We start from the raw sequence: 16,182 nt of genomic DNA, 5'->3' as shown, positions 1-16,182 counted from the left end.
CTAGGTCTCTGCAGAGTTGGGGCGGGAGTAGCGGGTGGGCCCCGTACAGCCGCCGAACTTCCGGGACTCGACCGTGACCCCTTCCCGGCTTCCCGTCCGCTCTGCCGCATTGATTGTCTCAGCGGGTTGATTCCGTACAAACCACCCGACCCAGGGGCCGGTGTGAGTGTGAAAAGGGGAGCACTCCCCTCGTGGTCGCCTGGAGGGGCGCTGGAGGAGGGGGTGACGTATCCAGGGACTCGAGGTCGGCTGCGGGAATGATCCACGAACTGCTCTTGGCTCTGAGCGGGTACCCTGGGTCCATTTTCACCTGGAACAAGCGGAGTGGCCTGCAGGTACTGTCCGGCGCAGAGCGCGGGAACCAGTAAGAGCTGGAGCGGCGGACCTGAGCCAGCGCCTGGGGGATGAGGCTGAGGGACCTAGCGGGCGGGACCTGCAGGGCTGGGGGCGTGTCCCTGGGCAGGTGACTGGAGGGCAGTCCCTTAGGGTGATCGCTGATGTGACGCCTAGAGAGGCCGGGCTTAGGCTGGAAAACGGAGGGCCGACCTCGAAGAGCCCAGCCTCTGGCGGGACGAGGAAAGGGCCTGAGGTCGAGGTGTCTGAGTGACAGTTGCTGGGAAATGACATAGAAGTGTGGGAGGCACTTCCTCCTATTTATTTTCACGCATGCATTGTTTGAGTTTTGAAGGACAGCTCCAAATACACAGCTCCCAAACACATGGAAAGCGTTAAGTAAAGTTTGCAGAATGAAGAAATGAAATGGAGAGGGTGTGATGTTTCCCTCATTACTCCTTTACCAGGAAATTTCTGCACTAGGTAAAGAACTTGGAAGGGGACCTTCGTGTAACCAGGAATGTATGATGGTCCATATATACATTATCTTATTTAATACTCACAACTGCCTATATCCATTTTACAGATTAACCTAGGTTTAGAATGTTATATAACTACCGGGATCACATAGCTAGTAATTAAAAGAGCTTAGTTTTGAACCCAAGCCTGTCTGGCTTCAGTGTTTGAACTACTCTTACCTGCTTCTGCTTCCAGTAATGTTATCTAATGCTCTCAATAATTTAGTAACTTAGGTATTGTTTCTACCGATTAACAAACGATCAAACTGAAGCCCAGAGAACTTTATGCTGGCTAGTCCTGGTAATAGCAAGATTGAAATCTAGGTCCAACTGATCATGAAGGCATGCCTGTTCCTAGGAGAATTTGCAATATAGACTGGAAGAGCAGAAAAGATACATTCTTAGTCTATAAAACCTGCAAATCAAACAGATTCCTTTGTTATTATTTATGAATCTGTATTTGGAGTTAGGGAGTTTAGGTGAATTTTTTTTTTATTTTTATTTTTTTTTAGACTGAGTCACTGCGTCGCCCAGGCGGGAGTGCAATGGCACCCTCTTGGCTCACTGCAACCTCCGCCTCCCGGGTTCAAGCAATTCTCCTGCCTCAACCTCCCGAGTAGCTGGGATTACAGGCACCTGCCATCTTTCCCGGCTAATTTTTGTATTTTTAGTAGAGACAAGGTTTCACCATGTTGGCCAAGCTGGTCTTGAACTCCTAACCTCAAGTGATCTGCCCACTTCAGCCTCCCAAAGTGCTGGGATTACAGGCTTGAGCCACCACACCTTGCCTATGTGAATTTTTGAAAAAAATAAGTGAGGTGAAGATTTGCCTGGTGGAGTTTGAATTGTTACTTTTGACCTGTAGGTCTTTGAAGACTAAGTCGATGTTTCACTCTCTCCATAGAACTTAATACAGTGCCAGACATGTAGGAGGATAGTATTCAGGAAGTATGTGTGTGCCTGATTGTCCAAAATGAAAAGAGATAACACAGTAAGGGAAAGATAGCTAGGGGATGGGTGGGGGAGACAGCCACAAGTAATTCATCTTTTCCCTGCCTTTCTTTCCTATGAAAAATTCTCAAACATGTATTTTCTAGCTTTTGATCCTTAAGGTCTCAGCTTTAAAGTCACTTTATCAGAAAAACTTTGGCCACATCTTTAAATTAAGCATCCTCCCCTAGTGCCATTATTCTCTATCAACTTGTTTATTTCCCTTATACAATTTGTCACAATTTATAATGTATTGTTACCTGTTTATAAATCTTTCTCCCTCATGGGTTGCCCATGGGAGCAAAGACCACAGCACATTTTCTGCCATATAGCAAGTGTTTAGCTATTGATGGAAGAAAAGAAGACAGAGACAGCAGATATTACATACTTTTTGCAGAGCAGTGTCTTTTACATTTGAATAAAGGGAACAGTTGTCATGAGTGCCAAGTGTTGATGAAAATTATTATAATATTGAATATATACTTAGGCTAGGTATAAACTCAAGCATAATGCTGTTAAACAACTATAAAATCAAATATAAATTAAAAGTAAACAAAACTACCAAATCAATATATTCAAATGAGCATTACTCTAATTCAGGATTTCTCAGCCTGTTCATGTAAATATGTTGTATAGAATGGTATCAGTAACTTCAAGGTATTTTGCTGTTTCAGAATAATTAGACATTGAACTTTTCTCGAAAGCTCTCACAAAAAGAAATGCTTAAATGCCAATTTTAATAATGGTATCATTGGATGACTGGTAGAGCTGCCTTGTTAATAATACAAAATTGCTTATGTGTATTGAGCACTGACTGTGTGCCTGGGACATGTGCTTATTGACTTATTTAATCCTCACAATTATTTTCTTCAGTATAGGTTTGAAAACTGAAGCACAGAGAGGTATAGTAACTTGCCTGAGCTTTCAAGCAAGTGAGAAGCAACACAGGATTCAAACCCAGGCAGTTAGTCTCCAGAGACCAGGTTCTTAAGACCAGGTGTTGTGCTACCTCTTAAGTTACTAACTTGAAGATATGATTAGCATTGTGTCATTAAAATCTATATTAATTGATTCTTAATCAATTTTCTGTGGACTCCGTAACAGAAAAATTCTTCTTTGCTTATTTGCTACCACATTTACTGTCATATAAAGATGACATCCACATATAATCTATATTATATATCCACCCATTTATAATATGCCAAGTTCCTTTGGAGCATTAACTGTATCTGATTTTGTTCACTCTTTTATCTCTAAGTATTAGCACAGTATATGAGATATAGTAATGGAAATGTGAAATGGTACAGCCATTGTGGAAAATGGTATGGCAGTTCTTCAAAAAATTAAATAAAAGCCAGGCACACGTCTCACACCTGTGATCTCAACACTCTGGGAGGGTGAGGCTGAAGGATCAGTTAATGCCAGGAATTTGAGGCTAGCCTGCACAACAGAGCAAGACTCCATCTCTAAAAAAATTTTTTTTTAATTAGCTGGGCATGGTGACACGTGCCTGTAGTCCTAGCTACTCTGGAGTCTGAGGTGGGAGAATTGGTTGAACCTGGGGGTTCATGTTGCAGTGAACTATGAACCCACCACAGTACTCCAGTCTGGGTGACAGAGTGAAACCTTGTCTCTTAACAAAAAATTAAATATAAAATTACCATATAATCTAGCACTTCCGCTTCTGAGTATATCCCAAAAGAAGTGAAAACAGGGACCCAATGGTATTTGTACACCCATATTCACCAAGCATTATTCAGAGAAGCTGAAAGGTGGAAGCAAGTGTCAATGGAGGGTCCAATAGGTAATTGAGATGTGGTATAAACATACAAGGAAGTATTATTCAGCCTTAAAAAGGAAGGAAATTCTGGCACATGCTACAGCATGGATGAACTGAAATAAGCCTGTCACAAAAGGACAAGTAATGATTTCACTGTTTTTTTTTTGTTTGCTTTTTGAGACAGAGTCATGTTCTGTTGCCCAGGCTGGAGTGCAGTGGCGCAATCTCGGCTCACTGCAACCTCCACCTCCCAGGTTCAAGCAATTCTCGTGCCTCAGCCTAGCTGGGATTACAGGCACCTGCCACCACACCCGGCTTTTTGTATTTTTAGTAGAGACAGGGTTTAATCACGTTGGCCATGCTGGTCTGTAACTCCTAACTGCACGTGGTCCACCTGCCTTGGCCTCTCAAAGTCCTAGGATTACCGGAATGAGCCACCATGCCCGGCCTAAATGATTCCACTTATGTGAGGTAGCTAGAGTAGTTAAAATTGTAAGGTTAGCCGAGAGAAAAGACAATAGGCCCTACGTCAGGCAAACACGTTTTATTAATCTGCTGAACTGCTCACTAACAATGAGAAGAGACAGCCCTGGGCCTAAAAAACAAGGAGTTTATATAGGACGAGAGGAACATAAGGGAGTTTCAGGACTGAGCTAATCTGTCAGCTTGTAGCAGGCACAAAGATAGTTTGTCAGCTTGTGACAGACTTACAGTACATCATCTAGTGACTTTTGTGGTGGCAGTTTAAAAAACACAGGATTTTACAGGTATGTGTAAAACAGGAATTTAAAGTTTTGTTTTCCATGACCTCCCCGGCGGCGCTGCCCAGGTGCCTGTAATCAGGCTTTGCTAAATCGTAGTGTATCTGGCAGCCTTGCTGTGGTGCCTAGATAGGAATGCAGCTGCAGAGCAATCACAGTCAGCTGCCCCTAACAGGCCAGCCTTTTAATAGTTAATAGAAGAGGGCGCCATTGTCTTCTGGATGCTTCTTGCTGGATAGGGGCCACGCTCGACGTTTGGGCTGAGGGAGGCTAGATAGTAGGGATTGTTGTTCCTGGAGCTGTTAGTATTCTTGGAGCAGCATCATATTTTGTATTGTCCCATGGGCGAAAGCTTTAATACAGTCCTGTAAAAACTGGGTGTGGAGTCGTAAGAGACAGGGACTAAATGCTAGAAGGAAGAAAAGGGTTATGGCAGGACCTAGGAGGGCCAGTAGCCAGGTTGCCCAGGGGTTACGGAACCACTGGGGCTGAGTAGAATTTAAGTTTTTGTGCTCGGTCTTTGAGCTTTTCGATAGCATCCATATTAGCCCAGATTCATTGAGGTAGAAACAGCATTGTTTATTTAAGAGGCACAGACCTCCTTTTTCAGCAGTGAGGAGGTCTAGGCCTCTGATTTTGTAGGATGACTACTGCTACAGAGTCTAGTTGGTTTTGGAGGTGAGTGATAAGAGTTTGCTATTTATTCTAGTGATGATTGGAAGTCTCCGAAGAGTGACTGGAAGTATGATAATGAAGTTCCTAGGCTTCCTGCTTCTAACTTGACAGTAGTTGTGACTCCAGGGTCTACTAATAAGGGAATGAACTGTATTGCTCTTTTTGAACAGGCATGTAATGTAGCAAGGACAGGGAGTTTTTGGTTTGGAGAGACAAGGTTAATGTTCGGGGTAAAGTAGACGAGGGTACAAGTACCTGTCCAGTTGGTAGGGAGACCAGAAGTAGGTTATGGATCCGCAGAAAAAGAAGATGCCTGCGGTGTTGATGAAAACAAACAAGTGGATTGAGAATTAGGTGTTGGAGTTTGTAGGTGCCTCGTCTGAAGGGACTCAGCAACCTAGAGTTGAGGAAGAGAGAGAGACCCCTTTGAGAACTCCTGTCTGGGGAAGGGGTTTCCATGTTTGAGAGGCAAGATGGGAGGAAATGCGGAGAGGCTGGGTAAAGAGGGCTTTAGCTTCAGGGGAAACTGAATAATCTACTTGGAGCAGGCGTCCCCAAACTACAGCCCAAGGGCTGCATGCGGCCCCCTGAGGCCATTTATCCGCCCCCCGCCGCATTTCAGGAAGGGGCACCTCTTTCATTGGTGGTCAGTGAGAGGAGCACAGTATGTGGCAGCTCTCCAACGGTCTGAGGGACAGTGAACTGGCCCCCTGTGTGAAAAGTTTGGGGACGCCTGACTTGGAGTGAGGTATGGGAAGAGGGATGAGAGATGGTTTGAGTAGAGCCACAGGCAGAGGGAGGGATGGTGCCTACATGTATGTGTCCTTTGGAAGAGGTGACACATAAGGGGGCTTGGCCAAGTTTTGTGGTGTGGAGGGTTATGGGACCTTGGGTGGCTGGGTGAGGGAGTTTTGTGCTGTTGTAATTGGTAGTGTATGTGAAGAGAAGTTTGGTAGCTGTTAGCGAGGGCAGTGGGATAGTTCCCAGCAAGGTTGAGGGCTCTATCTACAAAGGCAGAGCCTTTTGGACGGTGTATGAACAGCGAATGGGAGCATGGTCCCAGGGCTGAGAAATTAGCGTAGCTGAGTAGGCAGAGGAAAAGGAACAACAGGTCCAGCAACGGGAAGCAAGTGTAGAGCTGGAGCGCAGTAACAAGGAGGGAGTGAGACTGAGAGATCTTTCGAGCCTTGTAGAAGTGAGAAGGGACCTGAGGGAGCAGAGGCAGTAGGGCTACTAAAAGAGGAACTTGAGGAAGAATTGGAGTTTGTATCTGGGGGAAGGAGTTGAGAGAGGTTGTATGGGGAGGTGGCTTTTTTGTTGTAGCAGTGAAGCTCTTTCAGTGGGGGAATATTGGGGTCGCATTGTGGCGATAAAGAGGAGAGGGGCAGGGGCAGAAGAAAAGGGGACTTTTTTTGCTACCTCGTCTGCCTCTGTTTCCTCTTGAGATTTTATCTGACCTTGTTTGATGTCCTCGAAAGTGTGTAACTCCTGCTTTAGCCAGGAGGTGTGTAGCTTGGAGGAGCTGGTAAGGGGCCCGTTGTGATGGGGGTTCCTTTGGCAATAAGAAATTTTCTCTTTTGCCAGATGGCGGCGTGAGAATAGAGAATGTGATAGGCATATTTGGAGTAAGTAAAAATGTTGACTGGTTTGCCTTTGGAGAGGGTTAGGGCCCTGGTGAGAGCTGTAGGTTCTGCCTTTTGGGAGGAGGTCCCCAGGGCCAGGGGGTTAGCCTTAATTATTTGGTTAAGGGAGATGACTGCATACCTAGCGATTTTATGGGAGTTGACTGACTTGGAAGAACAGCGGTTTATAAATAACTGGTCGTCAGGATGGGGAGAGGTTCAGGGGAGATATTAGGGAAATTAGGCTATAGGTGATTAACGATTTCAGTGCAGTAGTGGGTGAGAGAGGAGGAAGGTACTGGAAGTAGAGATGCAGGATTGAGGGGAGCACTTTTGGAGAGAAGGGAACTCAGGGTTTTTAAGGAAGAGGGCATGGAGTAGTTGGATATGAGAAGGTGAAAGTGCTTGAGAGGAGAGGAGATCTTGTAGATTATGTGGGCTGTGGACTATAGTGTCTTGACTGTATGTTAGGTTTTTTTGCTTTCTAAGGCTAGGGTGGCTCTTGCTGCTAGGGCTCTGAGGCAGGTTGGCCACCCTTGGACAGTGTTGTTTATTTAGATAGGTAAGCTGTGGAGCAAAGGAGGGATAACTTCCTTTATGTTGGCCAAGGACACCAAGGGTTATTCCATGGTTTTCAGCCCTGTAGACAGTGAAGGGCTGAGAGATACCAGGCAAAGATCGAGCAGGAGGGGTTACAAGGGCAGCTTTAAGTTTGTGGAAGCTAAGGATTATGTTGTGAGAAGGATTTTGGGGGCTTGTTGAGAGGGCCTTTAGCTGCTTTATAGAGGGAGCAGGCTAGGAGGGCAAAATTGGAAATCAATATTCTGAAGAAGCCTTTTAGTTCTAGGAAAGAAAGGATTTCACCTTTAGAGATGGGTGGGGGCAGGCTATCTATTAGTGCTGCCCATGCTGATGTTATGGCTCGGTCCCCAGGGGAGAGCTGGACTCCTAAGTACATCATTGTTGGAGTGGAGAGTTGTGCTTTGGAGGGGGAAACATTATATCCTTTATTAGCAAGAAAAGTTTAGAAGGGTAATAATGTGAGTCTTAAAGGTCCTTTAGGGAGGGGCTACAGAGAAGGAAGTTGTCCACATACTAGAGGAGTGGGCTAGGGGAGAGGTCTAGTGAGGTGAAGTCTTGAGCTAGAGCCTGTCCAAAGAAATGGGGGTTATCTCTAAAGCCTTGGGAGAGGACTGCCCAAGTAATTTGTCATGACTGGAGGGTTTCAAGGTGGATCCACGTGAAAGCAAAGAGATTTTGGGAGTTTGGGTGAAGAGGAATGGTTTAAAAAGGCATCTTTTAGGTCTATGACGTTGTAATAGGTTGTGTCTGGAGGGATGAGGGAAAGGAACTTAGAGTGGTTGGGAACTACCAGATGAATGGGAGGGACCGCCTGATTGATAGCCCAGAGATTAGCCATCAGCCTTTGTGACAGGGAATATAGGGGTGTTGTATGTAGAATGAGTCAGCCTGAGGTGGCCTTGTGAGAGGAGTCTGTTTACCATGGGTCATAAGCCTTTTAGGTAGGTTAATGAAATGGGATACTGAGAGACAGGAAATTTGGAGGAGTCTTTTAGCTGGATTTTGATGGGATCATGGTGAGCTGCTAGAGAGGAGGTAGTGGTATCCTACACTATTGGATTAACAAGAGAAGAGGGGAGTAGATATTGGGGGGGAGGGGGGAGGGCTAGAGGGGTAGAGGACTGGCATGGTAATGGAGAAGAGTAGGAGAGAATCCGGTTATGGGGAACAGAAGGTGGTGATGGAAGCTTTGAATTTAGTTAGGTCTCTGCCTAGGATGTGGGTAGGGTAAGGAGGCATGATAAAGAGTGTGAGAAAACAGTATCAAATAGGGAACAAGTAAAAGGTCTAGTGGTGCATGGGCACCAGATGAGTCAGTCAACTCCCACAGCTAAGATCTGAGGGGGACGAGTGGATCCTGAGAATTCAGGCAAAGCCGAGTAGGTGGCCACAGTATTGATTAAAAAAGAGATTGGCTTACCTGCTACTGGTAGAGTTATCCCTGGGCTTTGATGCAGTGATGGCAGATGGGGCCGAGGGCCCTGGGCCTTGTCAGTCTTAAGCGGCTAGGCCAAGGAGCTGTGGGAGTGCAAGTGATTCTTCACCTTTTGTCTTGCTGAAGGGGTGGTGACTCTGAGGTGCAGACTGGGCAAGAGCTTTTTGGCGCTCATAGGTTAGGACATGCCCACACCCAGTAGCTTTCTTTGCCTCATTTAAAACAAGGCCCGGGAGGGCCACTGCTCTCGGGTCTTTTGTGCTCTTGGGTACTATGGCTAGGCTGATGGATAGCAGCAGCTAGAACAGGCGTCCCCAAACTTTTTACACAGGAGGCCAGTTCACTGTCCCTCAGACTGTTGGAGGGCCACCACATACTGTGTTCCTCTCACCACCAATGAAAGAGGTGCCCCTTCCTGAAGTGCGGCGGGGAACCGAATAAATGGCCTCAGGAGGCCGGATGCGGCCCACGGTCCGGTCCGTAGTAGTTTGGGGACGCCTGAGCTAGAAGCTGGTATTTAACACGATCTCTTTGGGCTTTATATAATTTACTTTGCTTATCCCTGTTATTGAGGACTTTGAAATCCAGGTTAAAGAGGTCTTGTTGTGGAGTTTGAGGGCCATCTTCAGCCTTTTTAAGTTTGTGCCCGATACTGGGGGCAGATTGGGAGATAAAATGGATATTAAGAACAATAGTTCCTTCTTGGAAGGCAGGTCAATGTGAGTATATTTTTTGGAGAGCCTTTATAAGGCGGTAAAGGAATTAGGATTTTCATCTGCTTTTTGGGAAATTTCTTTGAGTTTTTAAAAATTCACTGCCTTATGGGCAGATTTGTTAAGACCTACAATAAGGCAAGTAATTATGTGGTTATGTGACACCCAGCCGGGGTCTCTAGGTTGGTACTCCCAGGAAGGCTCTTCCTGGAGAACAACAGCGTGTCCTACAGGCTTAGTAGGATCTTGCTGATGAAGATTGTCGGCGTGTGCCTGGGCTGTGAGCCACACTCTTTACTTCTCTTGCAGAAGGAGAGTAGAAGAGAGGATAATAAAGAGATTATGCCAAGTGAGTTCATAAGACTCTGTTAGATATTTAAATTTTTTGATATAAGTATTGGGATTGGAGGAGAAGGACCTGACATATTTTTCAATTTTGGAGAGATTGGAGAGGGAGAAGGGGATGTGGGCACAGACCATCCCTTCAGCCCTTGATACCTCCCAGAGAGGAAGCAAGGGAGCTGGTTGCTGGGCATGTTGGGCTCGAGAGCGGGGAAGAGTTGGGGACAGGGAGGACTCAGAGTCAGAAGTGGGGTGGTTGGAGAGAGAAGGGGAGAGGGGTAGGGCTATAGCGGGAGCATACGGTGGAGGATCATGATGCTTTGGTGGGGGATTATGATGCAATCTAGGAGGAGGAGAATCAGCAGACCCAAGGAAGAGGAGTCATCAGCTGGGGCTGTGGGGAGAGTGGCAGGAGATGAGTTGTTGGCCAGGGCTGTGGGGAGGGTGACAGGGAGCAAGTTGGGTTTGGAGCATGTGAGGATTTGGAAAGTAGTACAGGACTGGCAGAGGGAAGGACTGCTACAGAGAGTGAAGAAAGCCTGAACATGAGGAATCTCAGACTATTTCCCGTTGCCATGGCAAAAGTTGTCTAGGTCTGTAAGTATATTAAAAGCGCCATATTTGGGCCATTGGTAGCCATTGTCTAATTTGTATTAAGGACAAATGATATTGCAGTAAAAGATAAGCCTCTTAGGATGGACCTCTGAACGGAGGCTGAGAGCATTTAGATTATGCAGGAGACACCATGGTGGGGGGTAGTTTTGGGAGGGGTGGACTGAGAGGCTTCCATAGGAAATGGGGGGGGGAGGTAGAGGAAGAGGAGACTACTGATGACAAAGACAGCGGGAGAGGGTTTCCCCTATCCTTCAGGCCTTGTCTGGAATAGAAGAGGTAGCTGCCAAGTCGGGAATCCCTGAAACAGGAACAGGAACCGGAGGCCTGGAGGCCAGAGGAAGCCCTTGACCCCAGCATTGCATTTGGGGAAGGCAGAGACGGTCAAGGGTTCTGGGTAATCTGCAGGAGTCTCTCATTTACCTCGGTGGAGGCTCTGGTGGCAGATGAGGTTGCCAGCAATGGGAGAGTCTGGGGGATCCTCCGGGTCTTCTGCAGGTTCAGGAAGGGGAGGGTGGCCAGGAGTGGGATGATAGGGAGGGAGGGATAGAAGCAGAGAGAGAGATGAGAGAGAGAGAGAGAGAAAGAGAGAGAGAGGAGAGAGAGAGACGAGAGAGAGACGAGAGAGAGAGACGAGAGAGAGAGACGAGAGAGAGAGACGAGAGAGAGAGACGAGAGAGAGAGAGGAGAGAGAGAGACGAGAGAGACGAGAGAGAGAGAGACGAGAGAGAGAGAGACGAGAGAGAGAGACGAGAGAGAGAGACGAGAGAGAGAGAGACGAGAGAGAGAGAGACGAGACGAGAGAGAGAGACGAGAGACGAGAGACGAGAGACGAGAGACGAGAGACGAGAGAGAGAGACGAGAGAGAGAGAGACGAGAGAGAGAGAGACGAGAGAGAGAGAGACGAGAGAGAGAGAGACGAGAGAGAGAGAGACGAGAGAGAGAGAGACGAGAGAGAGAGACGAGAGAGAGAGACGAGAGAGAGAGACGAGAGAGAGAGACGAGAGAGAGAGAGACGAGACGAGAGAGAGACGAGAGAGAGGAGAGAGAGAGAGGAGAGAGAGAGAGGAGAGAGAGAGGAGAGAGAGAGAGGAGAGACGAGAGAGGAGAGAGAGAGAGGAGAGAGAGAGAGGGGAGACGGGAGAGGGGAGACGGGAGAGGGGAGACGGGAGAGGGGAGACGGGAGAGGGGAGACGGGAGAGGGGAGACGGGAGAGGGGAGACGGGAGAGGGGAGACGGGAGAGGGGAGACGGGAGAGGGGAGACGGGAGAGGGGAGACGGGAGAGGGGAGACGGGAGAGGGGAGACGGGAGAGGGGAGAGGGGAGAGGGGAGACGGGAGACGGGAGAGGGGAGAGGGGAGAGGGGAGAGGGGAGACGGGAGACGGGAGAGGGGAGACGGGAGAGGGGAGACGGGAGAGGGGAGACGGGAGAGGGGAGACGGGAGAGGGGAGACGGGAGAGGGGAGACGGGAGAGGGGAGACGGGAGAGGGGAGACGGGAGAGGGGAGACGGGAGAGACGGGAGAGACGGGAGAGACGGGAGAGACGGGAGAGACGGGAGAGACGGGAGAGACGGGAGAGACGGGAGAGACGGGAGAGACGGGAGAGACACGGGAGAGACACGGGAGAGACACGGGAGAGACACGGGAGAGACACGGGAGAGACACGGGAGAGAGACGGGAGAGAGACGGGAGAGACGGGAGAGAGACGGGAGAGAGACGGGAGAGAGACGGGAGAGAGACGGGAGAGAGAGAGACACGGGAGAGAGAGAGACACGGGAGAGAGAGAGACACGGGAGAGAGAGAGACACGGGAGAGAGAGAGACACGGGAGAGAGAGAGACACGGGAGAGAGAGAGACACGGGAGAGAGAGAGACACGGGAGAGAGAGAGACACGGGAGAGAGAGAGACACGGGAGAGAGAGAGACACGGGAGAGAGAGAGACACGGGAGAGAGAGAGCCAGCACGAGAGTGAGAGCGCGCCAAAGCCTACCCCTTCCCAGATTTTGGCACCAAAAATGTAGATTTCAGAACCAAAATGTAAGGTTAGCATCGAGAAAGGGGAGTAGACCCAATGTCAAGCAAGCAAGTTTTATTAATCTGCTGGGCTGCTCCGTGACTATTAGAGGAGGCAGCACCAATCCTACAAAACAAGGCTTTTTTGGGGTTTATATGGGGTGAGAGGGGCATAAGGGAGTTTCAGGATTGAGATAATCTATCAGCTTGTAACAAACACAAAGATAGTTTGTCAGGTTGTGACAGACTTACAATACATCGTCCTGTGACTTTTGTGGAGGCAGTTTTAAAGAAACGGGATTTTACCGGTATGCATAAAACAGAATTTAAAGAAAGATTTGTTTTCTGTGACCTCTCCCGTGCTGCCCAGATGGCTATAATCAGGCTTTGCTCAATTGTAGTGTGTCTGGTGGCCTTGCTGTGGTGCCTAGATAGGAATGCAGCTGCAGAGCAATCAGAGTGGGGGGTCAGCTGCCCCTAACAAAAATCAGAGGCAGTAGCGTGGTGTTTGGCAGGAGCTGGATACGGAGTTTCAATTGGGGCAAACAAGAAAGTTCTGGAGATGGATGGTGGTGATGGTTGCACAATAATGTGGATGTATTTCATACCACTGAACTATATACTTAAAATAGTTAAAATGATAGATTTTGTTATGTATACTACGGTATTTTTAAAAGTTGGTTGAATGAATATATTTTCCCACTACTTTTTTCTACCTAAACTGCTGTGAAACCTTTATTTATAGTATATTTGGCTTTTATTTAAATTAAAAATATAAATGCAAATATGCATTCTATATGGTCAGTTATAAGGTACTTTTACAGATAATAATATGCTTAATTTTAGACTTTTAATGGAATAAAAACAATTAAAACTTTTATAGAGAATTTGTAAATCTTAAGAATATGTCAGATAAACCCATGGAACCTGCAGACCCGTTTAAGCAATATTGCTGAAGAGACTTTGTTGCAACCAGGTTAAAACCCCCATAGCCTGAAAGACCATCACTGGAAGATTGCATAAGAAGCAGGTAACTGGCTGGTTCTGGGAGGTTGACTTATTTTTAATGTACACCATTTTGTATTGTTTAAATTATTTAGCATGTGTTACCTATTTTAAGAAGCAAATAATTGGGTCAGGGATAGGGAACCTCGTTGAAGTGGTTTGGAAATATATTGTTATCCAGAACTTAACATCTTTAACTGGACATCTTGAGAAAGAAAAAGATAAATGCATAGTATCAAGCATTTGAAGCACCTGGAAGTTGGAGCAGTGACTGGCAGGCATCAGTGTTTTCGACAGTGTTCCTCTTCCTGCAGGTTTCGCAGGACTTCCCTTTCCTTCATCCCAGTGAGACCAGTGTCCTGAATCGACTCTGCCGGCTCGGCACAGACTATATTCGCTTCACTGAGTTCATTGAACAGTACACCGGCCATGTGCAACAACAGGTGGGTCCTGTTCTTAGGGAGTGTACACCTGTAGAGGGCAGGAGCTATGTCAAGCTTTCTGTCAATTTATCAGTAATTCATGTGAAATAAGTTATGGATTTCTTATCACTGGAAATTTTCAAGTGAAGGCAAGATCTGTAGTTGGTTTGTTTGTATAACTCTTAAAAGAAACAAGCCTCATAATGTCTTTTTCAGGTTTCAGAGCTTGAGCTGACAAGTTGGCTTCTGTTTGATTTCAGGATCATCATCCATCTCAGCAAGGCCAAGGTGGGTTACATGGAATCTACCTGAGGGCCTTCTGCACGGGACTGGATTCTGTTTTGCAGCCTTACCGCCAAGCACTACTTGATTTGGAACAAGAGGTAAGAAGGAGGAGATATAGGAAACACTTCTGGGACAATAGAGCGTGTTCTTAAATCTGAAATGCCCTTTGGTAAGGTCAGATAGTTAAGAGTGAACAGTTTCTTGCATTGCTGGAGGGTACAGTGGTCTCTCTCTGATTGTCCAACCTGTGATCGGAGTGGCTCACGGATCCTGACAGACTCTTTAGTGAGTTTATAAGAGCCCTGGCTTGGTTTCTTTATGGCCTGAAAATCAGGATTAATAACGTGATTAAATTATCAATTCTCGATAGCCTAAAACTAACACTTAGCCCATTATCAGATTCTCTTCTCATTTTCGTAGATCAAATAGATGTGAGATACTTTGTCTGGAGCCTTAATCACAGCATTTTTTTATTGCAGTTCCTGGGTGATCCCCATCTCTCCATATCACATGTCAACTACTCCCTAGACCAGGTATGCTGCCCAAGTAACCAAATGCCTTGGAATCTGTTGATAGTGTCAGAATAATTTATGACACTGTTTTTGAGAACTTTTTTCTTTTGGATTCAGAGCCCAACATTTTATATTTTGTACATTTTATGTGCTTTACTAGATCAAAACTGTTTAAAGATTTCCAAATGTAGTTAAAACTTAATGTCTGATATTATATGCTAATGTTAATCCTCTATGTTGACTTCAGTATTAACAAGCATCCCAGCTTCAGAAATAGAAACTGCTTCCTGGCAGGGCATGGCAGTGCCCACCTGTAATCCCAGCGCTTGGGGAAGCTGAGGCAGTTGGATCACTTGAGGTCAGGAGTTTGAGACCAGGCTGGCCAACATGGCGAAACCCCATCTCTACTAAACATAGCCGGGTGTGGTGGCATGTGCCTGTAATCTCAGCTACTCAGGAGGCTGAGGCATGAGAATCGCCTGAACCTGGGGGTGGAGGTTGCAGTGAGCTGGGATCCCACCACTATACTCCAGTCTGGGTGACAGTGAGACTGTGTCTCAAAACAAAAACAAAAAAAGAGAAGAAACTGCTTTTCTGTCCTATCCTCTTCCTATCTGCAGCGAACTTCGACATCAGATTGCCTTAGGATACTGGATCTTGACTGTTCTGTGGTATTGCCATTTTCTCTGAAGTTCAACTATTTAGAAACACAAGTATTTCCCGAGTTGATTTTTTCCCTTTACATTTGATTACATACCCATTCTCTACTTTGCAGTTCCAGCTTCTTTTTCCCTCTGTGATGGTTGTAGTAGAACAAATTAAAAGTCAAAAGGTGAGAACTTTCCTTATTCCTTTTGCTCTGCTAAGCACTGAGGGAATATTACTAATTTTGCCTTACATTCTTTTTCGAAGACACTAGTTTTTAGTAGTTTTTATTCCTGTATTTGTTTAACAGTAACTGCTTGTGTATCATGGTAAGTGTCAGGAATGCAAAAATATGACTCTGTCCTTAAACACCTCCTGGTCCAGAAGGTAGAGGAAATGTTAATAGATGTACCCAGGAATGTTTTTGGGGTAAGAAAAAAAGTGCTGTGGATGTTTGCAGGTGAGAGGAACCTGCAGTAAGGGTTTGGAACTGTTGGGTGTGGATCTTGATGAGAGGCAGCAAGGTAATTCTTAATAAGAAGGTAAAACGGTTGGTGTGCTGGCAGTTTTCTGAGAATTATGAAATCAGTGAGTGAAAGCCAGATGTTTATTAAATATGTCTATTCTTATCACAAGTTTTTATCTGGTGTATTGAGAAGTTAGGGCCTCCAATGTCAGGAGAATGTCTTTCTGGGCAGAGTTAATAATTCTGAGGAATAAGTGCTCTGAGATTTCATATTAGAAGATAAATCTGCTGTCCTAGTGAATTGGCCCACAGTTGGACCCAAGAGGACAAATGGATTAAACATCTTTAGCTCAAGTCTTCATTTTATAAGCTCCTTATTTGTGCCTAGCTTATTAGGGGTGTTCATTTTGATTAATATAACTAGTAAACCAGTTAATCTGCCACATTGCTGTATCATTTTTTACTGTGTA

General features: G+C 46.2%; 1 protein-coding gene across 4 annotated transcripts in view; it reads left to right on the top strand.

The window, feature by feature from the left end:
- Nucleotides 1–27: 27 nt before the first annotated feature.
- Nucleotides 28–16,182, top strand: part of TUBGCP4 (tubulin gamma complex component 4) — a 63,812-nt gene continuing 47,657 nt past the window's right edge. Inside the window, exons 1-5 of one of the 4 annotated variants that reach the window (XM_074393757.1) lie at nucleotides 28–335; nucleotides 13,697–13,825; nucleotides 14,065–14,187; nucleotides 14,569–14,622; nucleotides 15,377–15,433. In XM_074393757.1, the coding sequence (XP_074249858.1) occupies nucleotides 258–335; nucleotides 13,697–13,825; nucleotides 14,065–14,187; nucleotides 14,569–14,622; nucleotides 15,377–15,433 (441 nt within the window). In that variant the 5' untranslated portion in view covers nucleotides 28–257. The remainder of the gene's footprint in view (nucleotides 336–13,696; nucleotides 13,826–14,064; nucleotides 14,188–14,568; nucleotides 14,623–15,376; nucleotides 15,434–16,182) is intronic. The other 3 variants (XM_003928939.4, XM_010339562.3, XM_010339563.3) reach the window with 3 other exon arrangements.

This window comes from Saimiri boliviensis, chromosome 2 (genome assembly GCF_048565385.1).
Source record: "Saimiri boliviensis isolate mSaiBol1 chromosome 2, mSaiBol1.pri, whole genome shotgun sequence".
Lineage (NCBI taxonomy): Eukaryota > Metazoa > Chordata > Mammalia > Primates > Cebidae > Saimiri > Saimiri boliviensis.
This window is presented reverse-complemented; position numbering and strand designations above follow the sequence as displayed.